Source organism: Strongylocentrotus purpuratus, unplaced genomic scaffold, assembly GCF_000002235.5.
Source record: "Strongylocentrotus purpuratus isolate Spur 01 unplaced genomic scaffold, Spur_5.0 spur5_scaffold_5, whole genome shotgun sequence".
Lineage (NCBI taxonomy): Eukaryota > Metazoa > Echinodermata > Echinoidea > Camarodonta > Strongylocentrotidae > Strongylocentrotus > Strongylocentrotus purpuratus.
In genome coordinates this window covers 40,614,015-40,633,049 of record NW_022145611.1, presented here as the reverse complement: position 1 = coordinate 40,633,049, position 19,035 = coordinate 40,614,015, and the positions used below count along the sequence as shown (strand labels likewise).

Sequence of the window (19,035 nt, the reverse complement as noted above, 5' to 3'; positions counted from 1 at the left end):
CAAGTGGCCAGCTAATTTTTTGCGAGTACGTCTTTGGAAAAGCTTTTTTTGTATGACTTCTTAGATCTTTGTTTGGAGCAAATAAGAGATTTTCTGAATTATTCCTATATATATCATTGAGATATTTGTAAGTATTGATCAAATCCGTCTTCTGTCTCCTATCCTGTAAAGATTCTATCTTAGTCTTGGTGTCACAGTCTACTTTTCCACTTTTTATACTTCGTTCTTAAATTCTAAGCGTTTTGATAATAGATTAATTGTGGGTCCACTAGCTAAATATAACACGAATTTGATTTGATTGTGTGTCCTCGTCATTCACGTATTTTGCATTTCAACATGAACAGTGAATGTTAAAATTCGTTATTAATTTAGGAATATTTTGTTACCTCTCTGTAGTTGACTGTTCTGCTTCTGGCGGCAACCCATGTATGAACGGAGGTACCTGTGAGAACAATGCATGTACATGTGCTGCGGAATTTAATGGAGCTCTGTGTAGTGCAGGTAATAGCGTCTATTGTAACATCCGTTCATATTGTAACTTTTACCTCCTAATCTATTTCGAGATTATAATTCTACTCGGTCTATTTTGACATTTTTTAAAGCTTTGTTCTCAAAATCCAATCTCTTAGATATCATATTAATATTGTGTACACTGACTAGATATACAAATAAATTAATTGTGTATCCTCGTTACTCATATAAAGATTCGTTAATAATTGAAGGGTATTTTGTTTCCTCTATGTAGTTGACTGTTCCGCATCTGGCGGCAACCCATGTATGAACGGAGGTACCTGTGAGAACAATGCATGTACATGTGCTGCAGAATTCAATGGCGCGCTGTGTAGTACAGGTGAGAAAATCTATTATAACATCCCTTCATATATTGAATTTTCCCTGCTAATTTATTTCGAGATCGACTACGACAATCTTTTACGCCTCGTTTTTTAAATCCAATATCTCAGACATTATATTGATATTGTGTACACTGACTAGATATATACAAATAAATTAATTGTGTATCCTCGTCAATCATTTAAAGATTCATTTATTTAACGATAATTGTTTCCCTCTCTGTAGTTGACTGTTCTGCATCTGGCGGCAACCCATGTATGAACGGAGGTACTTGTGAGAACAGTGCATGTACATGTGCTGCGGAATTTAATGGAGTTCTTTGTAGTGCCGGTGAGAAAATCTATTGTAACATTTGTTTATATTATGAATTTAACTTCTTTATCCTTTCAAGTTTTTAATTCTACTCATAGTCTACTTTGACAATCTTTTACGCTGCGTTCCTAAATTTAAAGCCTTTATGTATTATATTGATTGTGTGTACATTGGCCGGATGTAACAAGAATTTAATTTTGTATCCTCGTCATTCATGTGTGTTCGCAATTCCACATGAACAGCGAATATAAAGAATCGTTATTAATTTAAGGATATTTTGTTTCCTCTGTGTAGTTGACTGTTCTGCTTCCGGCGGCAACCCATGTATGAACGGAGGTACCTGTGAGAACAATGCATGTACATGTGCTGCAGAATTTGATGGAGCTCTGTGTAGTACAGGTAAGAATATCGTCTGTAACATCCGTGTTTATTGTGACTTGAACCTCTTAATTTATTTCAAGATTATATCATTTACTCACAATCGATTTTGACAATCTTTTACGCTTGTTTCTTAAATTTCTAAGTTTTTGTTTCATATAGAATGTCTGTACACTAGCTTAATATAACACGACGACTAGCAGGACCCGCGGAAATCCGCGGGACTCTAGAGGGGGGCGGGGGTTTAAATAGATAAATAGAGACTCTCTAAATTAAAACCACCAAGAACTTTATTCGCCATTTATAAAAACAAAAAAAAATATCCAACTCTTCCGGTAGTTATTCTTTAAGCCTTTTTTACAATGGAACTGCGTGGAACTGCGTAGAGTTGCGTAGTGTGGCGTCCAGATTACGCAGAAATTAGGCTGCGTATTAATGGCGAAATGTTGCTTCACTGTAGTACCTGCGTAGGTTATGCGTAGGCTGGCGTACAGGTTTGATTATAGTTGCTTACGGTTGCTTACTGTGTGGAAAGCTTTAACTGTTTTGTCGATCTGGCGTAGGGTAGCGTACTGTTGCGTAGGCATGGCGTACAGTAGCGTAGTGTTGCGTAAAAAGGCATACTTTCTGCGTCAAGTTTCTACGCCGAAAGAACGCGAAAAAAATTAAACATGTTGAATTGTTGGCGTCCATCTTGCTTACCCCTTTGTGTCCCTCAGCATAATTAGTAACGTAGGCCAGCGTAGTTGGTACGCAAGACTACGCAACTCTACGTATGGACCTCACGCCAATTAGTGACCTCCCAGTGTCACAAATAAAGTATTAAAATATGGTCATCTAACCCTAATTGAATGCCTAAAATCCCTGAGCTTTCGAGGTTTATGGCCCCTTGAAACACGTGGACCCCACACCTATATACACTCAACTCGCTGCGATCTAAATGATCTCTCCCCCCCCCCCCACTTTGAAAAACGTTTCTTGGAGCCTGCATGTAACATGTAAGAATGGTGAATGGTGATGCAGATTTTTTTCTGCACCTCCCCCCCCCCCCCCAAACGATTTTACTCATCACGCAACTGACTTTTTTGCAATGCATAAAGTCACATACTTCTGTCTGGTTGATATTGAATTATTAATGTAAATGTACAATTCATAACCTTATTTAATGCTTTCTTGTAAATTACTGTAGATATAAGACAATATTGGTCTCCAATGGCTGAGTAGACGTAAAGGCAATATAGTTTTATTGCTATATAAGTGTACAAAATTATGGCACTTCCGCCCGCACGCTGTTGTGTTGACGGGTTCTTCGATGGATGGATAGACGTATGTTTAGTTGTATAGTTGTACGAATATTGGCCTGCTTGGCCCCCATACTCTTCGACTCTAGCTCACTCAGTCAAATTCCCGGCCGACAGCGGCAGCACCGTGTGTACTGTACGTGTGTTGACTGAAGGTAGCTTGCGACTGAACTGTCAGTCCAATGATTTTCTTGTGAAAAAATGATAATCAAAATTCAGTAAACATGGCCAGAACAATCACTAAAAAGGCTTTGATTTCATTCCTCCATTCACGAAAACTATATAAAATTCGCAGCAATAATGATGGAAATAGGTCTCTAAGTTTGTTGGACGTGGACGGGAAGCCCCGTGTATCTCTATGGCTTGTGCAGCTACTACAAAGCATATCCTATAGCAAGATGGTTTACTCAGGGGTAATCCCGACCCGTTGCATCGTAAATTTGCTACGCCATATTAGGCGAGTTAATGGTCATCTGTCGTGTGTCTCTTTGATACGGATGTAATGTTGAATATGCATGAGGTATCTCTGTCGTCACGCATATTATGCATTATGCATATCGCGTCTGTTTTCGCCCTGGACGTCGACACGGAGGAGGACCTCGGGCGGAGTATAGCCAATCGAACAGATTAGACTCTCCCGCGGACGATGGCACTGGGCAACGGTACTTCGAGAGGAGGGTTTAGGAGGAGATAGCTGCACCAACTTCGGTCGGCGATCTCATTAAAAAACAATAGAATACAAAGGCTCGCGGAGACGTCATGCCCCCCCCCCCCCGCGGGGTCTTAGCGTATTACTTACTGTGATGATGATGATGTGATGATGATACTTACAGTGATGAATTTAATGATTTTAATTGTGTGTCTTCGTTATTCATGTATTTTGCATTTCAACATTAACAGTGAATGATAAGATTCGTTAAATAATTAAGGATATTTTGTTTCCTCTCTGTAGTTGACTGTTCTGCATCTGGCGGCAACCCATGTATGAACGGAGGTACCTGTGAGAACAATGCATGTACATGTGCTGCAGAATTCAATGGAGCTCTGTGTAGTACAGGTGATAACATCTAAAGTAACATTCGTTAATATTGTGTTTTGATAGTTAACTTTCGGGAATTATTCTACTCACGGTCTACCTTTACAATCGATTAGGCTTCTTTCTTTAAAGGGATCGTATAACAATGCTAAATCTGAGATACACGGCCCTACGTGATATCAGTGTCTGTGATATGGTGTTATATGGAAGCCCTAAAAAATTGCGCTTCTAAATGATTAAGAAGCGCCTCAAAAAAGTAAAAAATTTGAGTGACCGGTTTTACCATACTCGTTTTCCCGAATAGACTGTAGTGTTATGAAAACCGTTTGGCAAACGGTTTTCAAAATTTGTAATTCCAATAATAAATATCTTGATAATCAGACAGACGATTGGCTTGTAAAAGTCATGGGGTTCCTGACTGACCTAAAGATTTATAATTATCATTGCAGCATGAGCTAAATCCAGAATTTTGTTTCAGAATTTGAGACAAAGTTACCGGATCCCTTTAATTCAAGGCTTGTATATTGATTGTGTGTCAATGTATTTCGCCTTTTCCCTTAAACAGTGAATGAAAATATCCGTTACCTTAGTTTGAATATATTTTGTTTCTTCTCTGTAGTTGACTGTTCTGCTTCTGGCGGCAACCCATGTATGAACGGAGGTACCTGTGAGAACAATGCATGTACATGTGCTGCAGAATTTGATGGAGCTCTTTGTAGTACAGGTGAGAAAAATCTAGAGTAACATCCGTTTATATTGTGACTTTAACCTCTTAATATCGATACAAAATTCTCACTAAAACCTCTGAAAAAACCTCTGAGTAGTGTATATAAGGGGGAAGCCTAGCTACTTTGTAGTTTGACAATGTTTAATACATCATTCGTAAATTGTGTATAATGCCTGGTATCATTGTTATAACTGATCCTCGTCTTTCACGTTTTTTTATATCAACGATATAGGTAAACATTCATCATTCATTTGAGGATATTAATTTTTGTTTCCTCTCTGTAGTTGACTGTTCTGCTTCTGGCGGCAACCCATGTATGAACGCAGGTACCTGTGAGAACAATGCATGTACATGTGCTGGGACATTTATTGGAGCCTTGTGTAGTACAGGTATGGAAATCCATAGTGACATACGATAATTGCTATCGGGATTAAGCGTGTTTGTTAAACAATATTTTGCTTTTCAAGATATCATTGGCTACTCAAAAAAGACAAGATTGTTGCCCTGTCACGCGCATCTATCGTGACTTTATACTCTGAAATATTTTCGATAACTTCATTCTAATTAACATACCCCTAAAAAAATGGTTTCTGTACGGATAAAGGGCAAAGGGTCTTCTTACTTTCTAATTTGACACTCTCTCATTCATTTTTGCTTAATTCAAATCTTTGGAATGTATCTTTTGAGAACGATGAATGTAACGATTGTCACTTGTTAAAAGTATAATTTCTCTCCTCGCTGTAGCCGGCTGTTCTGTCGACAACCCCTGTCAGAATGGAGGTACCTGTGAGAACAATGAATGTACATGTGCTGCGGAATTTAATGGAGCTCTTTGTAGTACAGGTGAGAAAATCTATTGTGACATCCATTCATATTAAGAGACTTTAACCTCTTTATTTATTTCAAGGTTATCATTCTACTCACAGGCTACTTTTAAAATATTGTAATTTTTGTTCCTAAATTCCAAGGTTTTAGATATTATATTGATTGTGTGTACACTGGCTAACAAAAAGAAAATGATTTTGTATTCTCGTCATTCGTGTAATTCGTATTTCCACATTAGCAGTGAATTTAAAGATTCGTTATTGATTTAAGGATGTTTTGTTTCCTCTCTGTAGTTGACTGTTCTGCATCTGGCGGCAACCCATGTATGAACGGAGGTACCTGTGAGAACAATGCATGTACATGTGCTGCAGAATTCAATGGAGCTCTGTGTAGTACAGGTGAGAATATCTATTGTGACATCAATCCATATTGTGACTTTACCCTCTTAATTCATTTCGAGATTATCCTTCTACTCGCAGTCTACTTTAACAATCGTTTAAGCTTCGTACGATTAGGAGGCTGTAACGAATGGAGATCCCGTCCAAAAGGCGTCTTTGAAGTCATCCGTGGCACCGCGCGTCTTTTGTTTCCCCTACCGTAATCCCCTTATTCCCCCTCCGAAACCGAACAGCTCCCTAGTAGCACTAAGTCCTCCTATTCCACACACAGCCCAGCCCAGCGAGCACGGCGGCTTTTGCTTTGCCGGCCCGTACTTTGAGTGAAGAGTGGTAATAACTTGACAACTTCTAGCCCTAAATCAATAAATGCGCAAACATATAACACAATTTCATTTAGTTCTTTAGGAAGATAAACCTTTGAACTACCTTCCTAGCTATGTACAAATTTCGGAAATTTTCGGAAAATGTCAATAATGAGATTAGAAAATCATGATGATGAAAATGTTTCATTCGCTCTAACTCATGATTTCCTTGGTCGATTTCGCTGGTTGAAATAGCCATGTCTTCAGTAGAGCTATCCGAGAACGGAAAACGCATATGATGACCAATAGAAAGTTGCATTGGTCATATGCTGTGAATTCTGCATTTTATATGTTATAGCTAAATACATCTTCCCTGAACATAACTTAATTTGTCGGTGCCACGCATGGCATCAAAGCCCGATGCTTGCATATTTTTGCAAAAGAGTGCATAGAGAACTTAGGGAAGCAGATGGCGTTGCGTAACATTTCGTACAATTTGGAATGCCAGAGAGGGACTGTGCATTGATATGGACAGCTGTTGATGGAAATGATGGCTGGAGAGGGTTAAATTTCTTTTTGTTAAGCCAGGTTAATCTTGAATATTTTTCCCTCGGAAAATTCTTTCGAGACGGTATCTCCATTCATCACAGCTTCCTGGTACGATCATGAATTTCAAGCTTTTATATATTATATTAATTGTATGTACACCGGCTGAATATAACAAAACTTTAATTCTGCATCCTCGTTATGCATGTAAAGATCCGTTATTTATTCAAGGATATTTTGTTTCCTTTCTGTAGTTGACTGTTCTGCTTCTGGCGGCAACCCATGTATGAACGGAGGTACCTGCGAAAACAATGCATGCACATGTGCTGCGGAATTTAATGGAGCTCTGTGTAGTTCAGGTGAGAAAATCTGTTGTAATATCCGTTCATATTTTTTCATTCATTCATTCATTTCGGTTTTATTGTGTCAAAATTCCATGTTAAAACAGTCAGGAGACTGATACAAACAAAGATTATAAAGCTCAAAGAAATACGGAGAAATTAAAAATACATGTACATCAATAGAGAAACGATCACAAATTAGTTCAAGGAATAAATTAACAATAATAGTAATGAAAACTTCAATATATTGCACATCAGACATAAAATAAATCGAATTTACATACATGGATGATTTGGGAAAAAAGAAGATAACAAAGAGAGAATGGACAAAGTATTTCATTTCCTTTTCTCGTAACATTTAGATTTTGAACATTTACATTTTAAACACAATTAACATAAATTGATAGATAAAACGTAATGGTGATAATATGGGATTTACATGTTTTAAAAATAAACAATTCTACTAGCAAATATGAAGAAAGTTGGAAATTAAGAAATGAGATGGGCACCTGCAGAAGATCTAAAGAAACAAGCGTGTGTAAATAATGTGTAAAAAAGTGTAAACAAATAACAACATTAAACGCAGTGTCTCATTCTGGCATTGTTGTACTATAAATATATATATATATACTATGAATTAAAAGATTGAATTGGGTGCATTAACCATGTAAACGGAATAAAGTTGTTTCATTAATATATATAGGAACATGAGTATCAAAAAATAAATATATTTAAGAAATTTAAGCCACGTGTATATTCAGGGCACATGTATATCTATCACGTGAATAAATAAAAACATGTAGACCTATAATAGGCATTCACGGGGTAATAAGCTAAAACTACATGGAAGAATTGAGCATTCGTGTTAAAAACGGGATTGCAGAGTTCCTATATCGTTGGGTTTTACAACGCTGTAGGTCTAGTAGATGAGCACTTCTAAGTGTTGAACTGCGGTGAGAGACACATTGATGAGTAGCAGGTAGCATGTCACGATGCCGTTCAGACTTGAGGAGACCACGTCCAAAGCGTAGAAGGATTGTGACTTTTACTTCTTAAATTATTTCGAGATTATCATTCTACTCACGGGTCTGCTATGACAATCTTTTGCGCTTCGTTCTTAAATTCCACACTCTCATATATAATTTTGATTGTGTGTTCCCTGCCTAAATATAACATTAATTTAATTCTGCATCCTCGTTATTAATGTAAAGATTCGTTATTTATTCAAGGATATTTTGTTTCCTCTCTGTAGTTGACTGTTCTGCGTCTGGCGGCAACCCATGTTTGAACGGAGGTACCTGTGAAAACAATGCATGTACATGTGCCGTAGAATTTGATGGAGCTCTGTGTAGTACTGGTGAGAAAATATATTTTAACATCCGTTCATATTGTGACTTTAACCTCTTAATTTTTTGAGATTATAATTCTATTCACATCTTACTTTGACAATTTTTTAATCTGCGATCTTAAATTCCTAGTTTTTAGACATTTAATCCAAGAATATTTTGTTTTCTTTCTGTAGTTGACTGTTCTGCATCTGGCGGCAACCCATGTATGAACGGAGGTACTTGTGAGAACAATGCATGTACATGTGCTGCGGAATTTAACGGAGCTCTGTGTAGTACAGGTGAGAAAATCATTGTAACAACCGTTCATATTGTGACTTAAACCTTTTAATTCATTTTGAGTTGATCATTCTATATACTCACAGTCTACTTAGATAATCTTTAACGCATCGTTCTTAAATTCCAAGCTTTTATATATTATGTTGAATGTGTGTACATTAGCCAAATAAAGCAAACATTTAATTCTGCATCCTCGTTATTCATGTAAAGATTCGTTACTTTATTCAATGATATTTTGGGTGTGTAAAGATTCGTTATTAATCTAATAATATTTTGTTTTCTTTCTGTAGTTGACTGTTCTGCATCTGGTGGCAACCCATGTATGAACGGAGGTACTTGTGAGAACGATGCATGTACATGTGCTGCGGAATTTGATGGAGCTCTTTGTAGTACAGGTGAGAACATCTTTTGTAACATCCGTTTATATTGTGACTTTAACCTCTTATTTGAATTTCGAGATTATCATTCTACTCTTACCTTCTTGGTATTCTTGGTTGATTAACCCTCTTGTCGGGCTCTCAGTTTCCTCTTAAAAGTAGCAACAGTGGGTACAGACATTATGAGGTAAGCTGTTCCAGGGTTGGACCACTCGATTTGAGAACAAGTGGCCAGTTAATTTTTTGCGAGTACGTCTTTGGAAAAGCTTTTTTTGTATGACTCATAGATTTTTGTTTGAAGCAAAGAAGAAATTTTCTGAATTATTCCTATTTATGTCATTGAGATATTTTTAAGTATCGATCAAATCCATCTTCTGCCTCCTATCCTGTAAAGATTCTATCTTAGTCTTGGTGTCACAGTCTACTTTTCCACTTTTTATACTTCGTTCTTAAATTCTAAGCGTTTTGATAATAGATTAATTGTGTGTCCACTAGCTAAATATAACACGAATTTTATTTGATTGTGTGTCCTCGTCATTCACGTATTTTGCATTTCAACATGAACAGTGAATGTTAAAATTCGTTATTAATTTAGGAATATTTTGTTTCCTCTCTGTAGTTGACTGTTCTGCTTCTGGCGGTAACCCATGTATGAACGGAGGTACCTGTGAGAACAATGCATGTACATGTGCTGCAGAATTTAATGGAGCTCTGTGTAGTGCAGGTAGTAGCGTATATTGTAACATCCGTTCATATTGTAACTTTTACGTCCTAACCTATTTCGAAATTATAATTCTACTCAGTCTATTTTGACATTTTTTAAAGCTTTGTTCTCAAAATCCAATCTCTTAGATATCATATTAATATTGTGTACACTGACTAGATATACAAATAAATTAATTGTGTATTTTCGTTACTCATATAAAGATTCGTTATTAATTGAAGGGTATTTTGTTTCCTCTATGTAGTTGACTGTTCCGCGTCTGGCGGCAACCCATGTATGAACGGAGGTACCTGTGAGAACAATGCATGTACATGTGCTGCAGAATTCAATGGAGCGCTGTGTAGTACAGGTGGGAAAATCTATTGTAACATCCCTTCATATATTGAATTTTACCTCCTAATTTATTTCGAGATCGACTATGACAATCTGTTACGCTTCGTTTTTTAAATCCAATCTCTCAGACATTATATTGATATTGTGTACACTGACTAGATATATACAAATAAATTAATTGTGTATCCTCGTCAATCATTTAAAGATTAATTTATTTAACGATAATTGTTTCCCTCTCTGTAGTTGACTGTTCTTCTTCTGGCGGCAACCCATGTATGAACGGAGGTACTTGTGAGAACGATGCATGTACATGTGCTGCGGAATTTAATGGAGTTCTTTGTAGTGCAGGTGAGAAAATCTATTGTAACATTTGTTCATATTATGAATTTAACTTCTTTATCCTTTCAAGTTTTTAATTCCACTCATAGTCTACTTTGACAATATTTTACGCTGCGTTCCTAAATTTAAAGCCTTTATGTATTATATTGATTGTGTGTACATTAGCCGGATGTAACAAGAATTAAATTTTGTATCCTCGTCATTCATGTGTTTTCGCAATTCCACATGAACAGCGAATATAAATTCAATTCAATTTTTCGGTTTTATTACAAATATACCAAATAAAAAGTCCAAAGACTAACAATAATTGGCTCACAATGTATCATATAAAAAAGCATTAACAACAGTAGATTTAAACATTCAGTAATAGGTTGAAGTACATTGTTCACATTGTATCATATACAAATGCATTAAAAACAGTAGATTTAAAAATTCAGTAATAATTTAAAGTATGAAGAAAAGAAAAAAAGAAGAGAAAAAAAAATGATAGTAAATTACAAAATGGTGATAATCAGTTTGTCAGTGAATTGAGAAGAAAGAAGAAAGAAAGATTGAAAAGTGGAAGAGAGGGAGAGGGAAAGGATAAAGAGAAAAAAAGAAAAGAGAGTTCAATTTTTGACCAAAAAATTTGTCAGCAAATGAACGAGAATTGAGTTGATTCAGCTTAATGAAGCATTGTAAAAGTAAAATGCACATAATACGGAAATGTCAAATGATACATTATGTGAATGCCATTATCGAATAGTTATTACACTGTTTAATATTGGTGAATTTCATTAAAAAACAGTAGATTTAAAAATTCAGTAATAACTTGAGATACATTGCTCACATTGTATCATATAAAAATGCATTAAAAACAGTTGATTTAAAAATTCAGTAATAACTCAGAGTATGAAGAAAAAGGAAGAAAAAAAAAGAGGAAAAAATGATTGTAAATTATAAAATGGTGATAATCAGTTTGTCAGTGAGTTTAGAAGACAGAAGAAAGAAAGAGTGAAAAGTGGAAGAGAGGGAGAGGGAAAAGATAAAGAGAAAAAAGAAAAGAGAGTTCAATTCATGACAAAAAAAGAGTTGATTCAGCTTAATGAAGCATTGTAAAAGTAAAATGCACATAATACAGAAATGTCAAATGATACATTAATACGAATGCCATTATGGAATAGTTATTATACTGTTTAACATTGGTGAATGTCAATTACTTGGTGAAAATTATTGATGAGTAAGTATCACATTGTCAGAAAATCGAGAAGAGGAAATACAAGACAGAAATAGAGAAAAGGTGGGAGAGGTGAGGAGGGAAAGGAGAAAAAGAGAGAAAAAGCTAAAGAAAGGGACAGAGAGAGAGAGACGGAGAGAGGGAGAGAGTTCGAAAAAAGACAATGCAATGTTAACAAGATTTCAGTTAATTAAATTTAGCAAACGAACAAGAGAGGGAACTGTCGATTGTTTGTAGCGCTGGGTTCTGCATCGTGGTAGGGACAAATGATCGGAGTTTCTCAAGCTGCGGCAAGTAATCACATGTCGCGGTTGTGGCAAGAGGTCGCGGTGTCTTACAGAACCCAGAAGTGCTTTCGCAAATCGCGTGAGGATCTCAACACGTCGGCTAACAAGAGATGAAATGTCAAATTGGTGAAGAAGGTCATCATAGTGAGAGTCAGTCGGGTAACAAATCATGCGAAGAGCTCTCTTCTGTACTCGTTCAATTTCAGCTGACTGGCGCAGGGTTAAACTTGATCCCCAAACAGGTACTGCATACTCAAGTATAGGTCGTATGTACACAGAGTATATGAACACGAGATCTTCCGGTTTGACACCAAACTTCTTGAGTTATATAAAGAATCGTTATTAATTTAAGGATATTTTGTTTCCTCTGTGTAGTTGACTGTTCTGCTTCCGGCGGCAACCCATGTATGAACGGAGGTACCTGTGAGAACAATGCATGTACATGTGCTGCAGAATTTGATGGAGCTCTGTGTAGTACAGGTAAGAATATCGTCTGTAACATCCGTTCTTATTGTGACTTGAACCTCTTAATTTATTTCGAGATTATATCATTTACTCACAATCGATTTTGACATTCTTTTACGCTCCTTTTTTAAATTTCAAAGTTTTTGTTTCATATTGAATGTCTGTACACTAGCTTAATATTACACGACTAGCAGGACCCGCGGACCTCCGCGGATTCTAGAGGGGGGCGGGGGTGTAAATAGATAAATAGAGACTCTCTAAATTAAAACCACCAAGAACTTTATTTGCCATTTATAAAAAAAAAAAAAACGATCCAACTCTTCCGGTAGTTATTCTTTAAGCCTTTTTCACAATGGAACTGCGTGGAACTGCGTAGAGTTGCGTAGTGTGGCGTCCAGATTACGCAGAAATTAGGCTGCGTATTAATGGCGAAATGTTGCTTCACTGTAGTCCCTGCGTAGGTTATGCGTAGGCTGGCGTACAGGTTTGATTATGGTTGCTTACGGTTGCTTACGTTTGCTTACTGTGTGGAAACCTTTTACTGCTTTGTCGATCTGGCGTAGGGTAGCGTACTGTTGCGTAGGCATGGCGTACAGTAGCGTAGTGTTGCGTAAAAAGGCATACTTTCTGCGTCAAGTTTCTACGCCGGAAGTACGCGAAAAAAATTAAACATGTTGAATTGTTGGCGTCCATCTTGCTTACCCCTTTGTGTCCCTCAGCATAATTAGTAACGTAGGCCAGCGTAGTTGGTACGCAAGACTACGCAGCTCTACGTATGGACCCCACGCCAATAAGTGACCTCAACTCAACTCGCTGCGATCTAACTGATCTCTCCCCCCCCCCCCACTTTGAAAAACGTTTCTTGGAGGCTGTATGTAACATGTAAGAATGGTGAATGGTGATGCAGATTTTTTTCTGCACCTCCCCCCCCCAAACGATTTTACTCATTACGCAACTGACTTTTTTGCAATGCATAAAGTCACATACTTCTGTCTGGTTGATATTGAGTTATTAATGTAAATATACAATTCATAACCTTATTTAATGCTTTCTTGTAAATTACTGGATATATAAGACAATATTAGTCTCCAATGGCTGAGTAGACGTAAAGGCCAAATAGTTTAATAGCTATATAAGTGTACAAAATTATGGCACTTCCGCCCGCACGCTGTTGTGTTGACGGGGTTCTTCGATGGATGGATAGACGTATGTTTAGTTGTATAGTTGTACGAATATTGGCCTGCTTGGCCCCCATACTCTTCGACTCTAGCTCACTCAGGCAAATTCCCGGCCGACAGCGGCAGCACTGTGTGTACTGTACGTGTGTTGACTGAAGGCAGCTTGCGACTGAACTGTCAGTCCAATGATTTTCTTGTGAAAAAATGATAATCAAAATTCAGTAAACATGGCCAGAACAATCACAAAAAAAGGCTTTGATTTCATACCTCCATTCACGAAAACTATATAAAATTCGCAGCAATAATGGTGGAAATAGGTCTCTAAGTTTGTTGGACGTGGACGGGAAGCCCCGTGTATCTCTATGGCTTGTGCAGCTACTACAAAGCATATCCTATAGCAAGATGGTTTACTCAGGGGTAATCCCGACCCGTTGCATCGTAAATTTGCTACGCCATATTAGGCGAGTTGATGGTCATCTGTCGTGTGTCTCTTTGATACGGATGTAATGTTGAATATGCATGAGGTATCTCTGTCGTCACGCATATCATGCATTATGCATATCGCGTCTGTTTTCGCCCTGGACGTCGACACGGAGGAGGACCTCGGGCGGAGTATAGCCAATCGAACAGATTAGACTCTCCCGCGGACGATGGCACCGGGCAACGGTACCCCGAGGGGAGGGTTCAGGAGGAGATAGCTGCACCAACTTCGGTCGGCGATCTCATTAAAAAACAATAGAATACAAAGGCTCGCGGAGACGTCATGCCCTCCCGCGGGGTCTTAGCGTATTACTTACTGTGATGATGTGATGATGATGATGATGATGATGATGATGTGATGATGATGATGATACTTACTGTGATAAATTTAATGATTTTAATTGTGTGTCTTCGTTATTTATGTATTTTGCATTTCAACATTAACAGTGAATGATAAGATTCGTTAAATAATTAAGGATATGTTGTTTCCTCTCTGTAGTTGACTGTTCTGCATCTGGCGGTAACCCATGTATGAACGGAGGTACCTGTGAGAACAATGCATGTACATGTGCTGCAGAATTCAATGGAGCTCTGTGTAGTACAGGTGATAACATCTAAAGTAACATTCGTTAATATTGTGTTTTGATAGTTAACTTTCGGGAATTATCATTCTTCTGTATTTGACAAATGTGCTTTTCACTTTTATGCAGATGATACTGTTTTATATTTCTCTGATAAAGATCCAAAAGTTGTTGAGACAACTTTGAATTCCGAACTTACCAAAGTGAGTAAATGGATGAATAGAAATAAGTTGAAAATAAATTGTACTAAAACTGTATGCATGTCTTTTGGAACAAGACAAATGCTAGCAAGGCACGATGTTTTAAACTTAAGAATTCAAAATACGTATATTAAAAATGTAGAAACAGTAAAATACCTTGGAATTATTATTGATAAAGAGCTTAAGTGGAATTTTCATATTGAACAAATGTGCTCTAAAATTGGTAAAATGATAGGTTTTCTTGGCAGACTGAGACATTCTGTAAATGAATCTATTTTAAAAATTGTTTATTCCTCAATTATTCTTCCCCATTTTGATTACACCGATATAATCTGGCAGTCTGCCCCCAAAAATATCTAGATATGTTGCAAAAACTTCAGAACAGGGCAGGAAGAATCATATTGAAAATCAATCCATACTCTCATATTTCCACTTCTCATATCCATGAAGTTTTAAATTGGAAATTACTAAGTGTCCGCCAAGAAGAACATATATATATTATGATGTACACAATTTTAAATAATCTTATTCCTGAATATATCAAACGTCCCATACCAATCAAAACAGACAGGTATTTTTTCCGTTCTATAGGTAATCTAAGTCTCCCTAGACCGAAAACCAATAATTGTAAAAGAACATTTTATTACAGAGGAACTTCATTGTACAACAAATTACCAGCTAATACCCGTAGTGCTTGTACGATTCAAAATTTCAAATCCAATCTGACAATTTTTTTCACAATATCTTAGAAATGTGCTCAATAATCTGTTTACCTCTCTTTCCTTTTTCTTTCCTTTCCTTTTACTTTATTTGTTCAGGGTTCGTGCGGTTCTGTATCCCTTATAAAATCCACTGAATTTGAATTATAAATGTAAATTGAATCTATTAGACTCGAAAATATATTATACATGTTCAGTTATATCGTTTATGTTTTGTTTAATGTAATGTTTACATTGAATTTATATAAATCTAATTTCCCCATCATTGTATAAAATATCTGATTTTGATGTAACAGCTTTTTTATCCGGACCCCATGGAAGAACAGGCGTATTTTGTTAATACGCCTGAAATGGGCTATCCGCCATATATCTCATTTATGTATGTATTTGTATGTTGTGATGATTTTATACGGAAATAAAAACAAACAAACAAACATTCTACTCACGGTCTACCTTTACAATCGACTAGGCTTCTTTCTTTAAAGGGATCGTTTAACAATGCTAAATCTGAGATACACGGCCCTACGTGATATCAGTGTCTGTGATATGGTGTAATATGGAAGCCCTAAAAAATTGCGCTTCTAAATGATCAAGAAGCGCCTCAAAAAAGTAAAAAATTTGAGTGACCGGATTTACCATACTCGTTTTCCCCAATAGACTGTAGTGTTATGAAAACCGTTTGGCAAACGGTTTTCAGAATTTGTAATTCCAATCATAAATATCTTGATAATCAGACAGACGATTGGCTTGTAAAAGTCATGGGGTTCCTGACTGACCTAAAGGTTTATAATTATCATTGCAGCTTGAGCTAAATCCAGAATTTTGTTTCAGAATCTGAGACAAAGTTACCGGATCCCTTTAATTCAAGGCTTTTAGATTGTATATTGATTGTGTGTCAATGTATTTCGCCTTTTCCCTTAAACAGTGAATGAAAATATCCGTTACCTTAGTTTGAATATATTTTGTTTCTTCTCTGTAGTTGACTGTTCTGCTTCTGGCGGCAACCCATGTTTGAACGGAGGTACCTGTGAGAACAATGCATGTACATGTGCTGCAGAATTTGATGGAGCTCTTTGTAGTACAGGTGAGAAAAATCTAGAGTAACATCTGTTTATATTGTGACTTTAACCTCTTAATATCGATACAAAATTCTCACTAAAACCTCTGAAAACCAGTAGTGTAAATAAGGGGGAAGCCTAGCTACTTTGTAAATGTTTAATACATCATTCGTAAATTGTGTACAATGCCTGGTATCATTGTTATAACTGATCCTTGTCTTTCACGTATTTTTATATCAACGATATAGGTAAACATTCATCATTCATTTGAGGATATTAATTTTTGTTTCCTCTCTGTAGTTGACTGTTCTGCTTCTGGCGGCAACCCATGTATGAACGCAGGTACCTGTGAGAACAATGCATGTACATGTGCTGGGACATTTATTGGAGCCTTGTGTAGTACAGGTATGGAAATCCATAGTGACATACGATAATTGCTATCGAGATTAAACGTGTTTGTTAAACAATATTTTGCTTTTAAAGGTATCGTTGGTTACTCAAAAAAGACAAGATTGTTGCCCTGTCACGCGCATCTATCGTGAATTTATACTCTGAAATAATTTCGATAACTTCATTCTAATTAACATACCCGTAAAAAAAAGGTTTCTGTACGGAAAAAGGGGAAAGGGTCTTCTTACTTTCTAATTTGACACTCTCTCATTCATTTTTTGCTTAATTCAAATCTTTGGAACGTGGCTTTTGAGAACGATGAATGTAAAGATTGTCACTTGTTAAAAGAATAATTTCTCTCCTCTCTGTAGCCGGCTGTTCTGTCGACAACCCCTGTCAGAATGGAGGTACCTGTGAGAACAATGAATGTACATGTGCTGCGGAATTTAATGGAGCTCTTTGTAGTACAGGTGAGAAAATCTATTGTGACATCCATTCATATTAAGAGACTTTAACCTCTTTATTTATTTCAAGGTTATCATTCTACTCACAGGCTACTTTTGAAATATTGTACGATTTGTTCCTAAATTCCAAGGTTTTAGATATTATATTGATTGTGTGTACACTGGCTAACAAAAAGAAAATTATTTTGTATTCTCGTCATTCGTGTAATTCGTATTTCCACATTAGCAGTGAATTTAAAGATTCGTTATTGATTTATGGATGTTTTGTTTCCTCTCTGTAGTTGATTGTTCTGCATCTGGCGGCAACCCATGTATGAACGGAGGTACCTGTGAGAACAATGCATGTACATGTGCTGCAGAATTCAATGGAGCTCTGTGTAGTACAGGTGAGTATATCTATTGTGACATCAATCCATATTGTGACTTTACCCTCTTAATTCATTTCGAGATTATCCTTCTACTCGCAGTCTACTTTAACAATCGTTTAAGCTTCGTACGATCATGAATTTCAAGCTTTTATATATTATATTAATTGTATGTACACCGGCTGAATATAACAAAACTTTAATTCTGCATCCTCGTTATGCATGTAAAGATTCGTTATTTATTCAAGGATATTTTGTTTCCTTTCTGTAGTTGACTGTTCTGCTTCTGGCGGCAACCCATGTATGAACGCAGGCACCTGTGAGGACAATGCATGCACATGTGCTGCGGAATTTAATGGAGCTCTGTGTAGTTCAGGTGAGAGAATCTGTTGTAATATCCGTTCATATTTTTTCATTCATTCATTCATTTCGGTTTTATTGTGTCAAAATTCCATGTTAAAACAGTCAGGAGACTGATACAACAAAGATTACAAAGCTCAAAGAAATACGGAGAAATTAAAAATACATGTACATCAATAGAGAAACGATTACAAATTAGTTCAAGGAATAAATTAACAATAATAGTAATGGAAACTTCAATATATTGCACATCAGACATAAAATAAATCGAATTTACATACATGGATGATTTGGGAAAAAAGAAGATAACAAAGTGAGAATGGATAAAGTATTTAATTTCCTTTTCTCGTAACATTTAGATTTTGAACATTTACATTTTAAACACAATTAACATAAATTGATAGATAAAACGTAATGGTGATAATATGGGATTTACATGTTTTAAAAATAAACAATTCTACTAGCAAAGATGAAGAAAGTTGGAAATTAAGAAATGAGATGGGCACCTGCAGAAGATCTAAAGAAACAAGCGTGTGTAAATAATGTGTAAAAAAGTGTAAACAAATAACAACATTAAACGCAGTGTCTCATTCTGGCATTGTTGTACTATAAATATATATATATATATATATATATACTATGAATTAAAAGATTGAATTGGGTGCATTAACCATGTAAACGGAATAAAGTTGTTTCATTAATATATATAGGAACATGAGTATCAAAAAATAAATATATTTAAGAAATTTAAGCCACGTGTATATTCAGGGCACATGTATATCTATCACGTAATTAAATAAAAACATGTAGACCTATAATAGGCATTCACGGGGTAAAAAGCTAAAACTACATGGAA

The 19,035-nt window shown here is 36.3% G+C and overlaps 1 protein-coding gene across 1 annotated transcript in view; it reads left to right on the top strand.

Annotated features, from left to right (window-relative positions):
• LOC594451 (neurogenic locus notch homolog protein 1-like) overlaps positions 1-19,035 on the top strand; it is a 64,952-nt gene that overhangs the window by 13,676 nt on the left and 32,241 nt on the right. Inside the window, exons 15-37 of the mRNA XM_030999212.1 lie at positions 397-501; positions 746-850; positions 1,078-1,182; positions 1,459-1,563; positions 3,796-3,900; positions 4,499-4,603; positions 4,891-4,995; positions 5,351-5,449; positions 5,725-5,829; positions 6,932-7,036; positions 8,271-8,375; positions 8,541-8,645; positions 8,934-9,038; positions 9,640-9,744; positions 9,989-10,093; positions 10,321-10,425; positions 12,295-12,399; positions 14,542-14,646; positions 16,522-16,626; positions 16,901-17,005; positions 17,362-17,460; positions 17,736-17,840; positions 18,091-18,195. Of these exons, the coding sequence (XP_030855072.1) occupies positions 397-501; positions 746-850; positions 1,078-1,182; positions 1,459-1,563; positions 3,796-3,900; positions 4,499-4,603; positions 4,891-4,995; positions 5,351-5,449; positions 5,725-5,829; positions 6,932-7,036; positions 8,271-8,375; positions 8,541-8,645; positions 8,934-9,038; positions 9,640-9,744; positions 9,989-10,093; positions 10,321-10,425; positions 12,295-12,399; positions 14,542-14,646; positions 16,522-16,626; positions 16,901-17,005; positions 17,362-17,460; positions 17,736-17,840; positions 18,091-18,195 (2,403 nt within the window). The remainder of the gene's footprint in view (positions 1-396; positions 502-745; positions 851-1,077; positions 1,183-1,458; positions 1,564-3,795; positions 3,901-4,498; positions 4,604-4,890; positions 4,996-5,350; positions 5,450-5,724; positions 5,830-6,931; positions 7,037-8,270; positions 8,376-8,540; positions 8,646-8,933; positions 9,039-9,639; positions 9,745-9,988; positions 10,094-10,320; positions 10,426-12,294; positions 12,400-14,541; positions 14,647-16,521; positions 16,627-16,900; positions 17,006-17,361; positions 17,461-17,735; positions 17,841-18,090; positions 18,196-19,035) is intronic.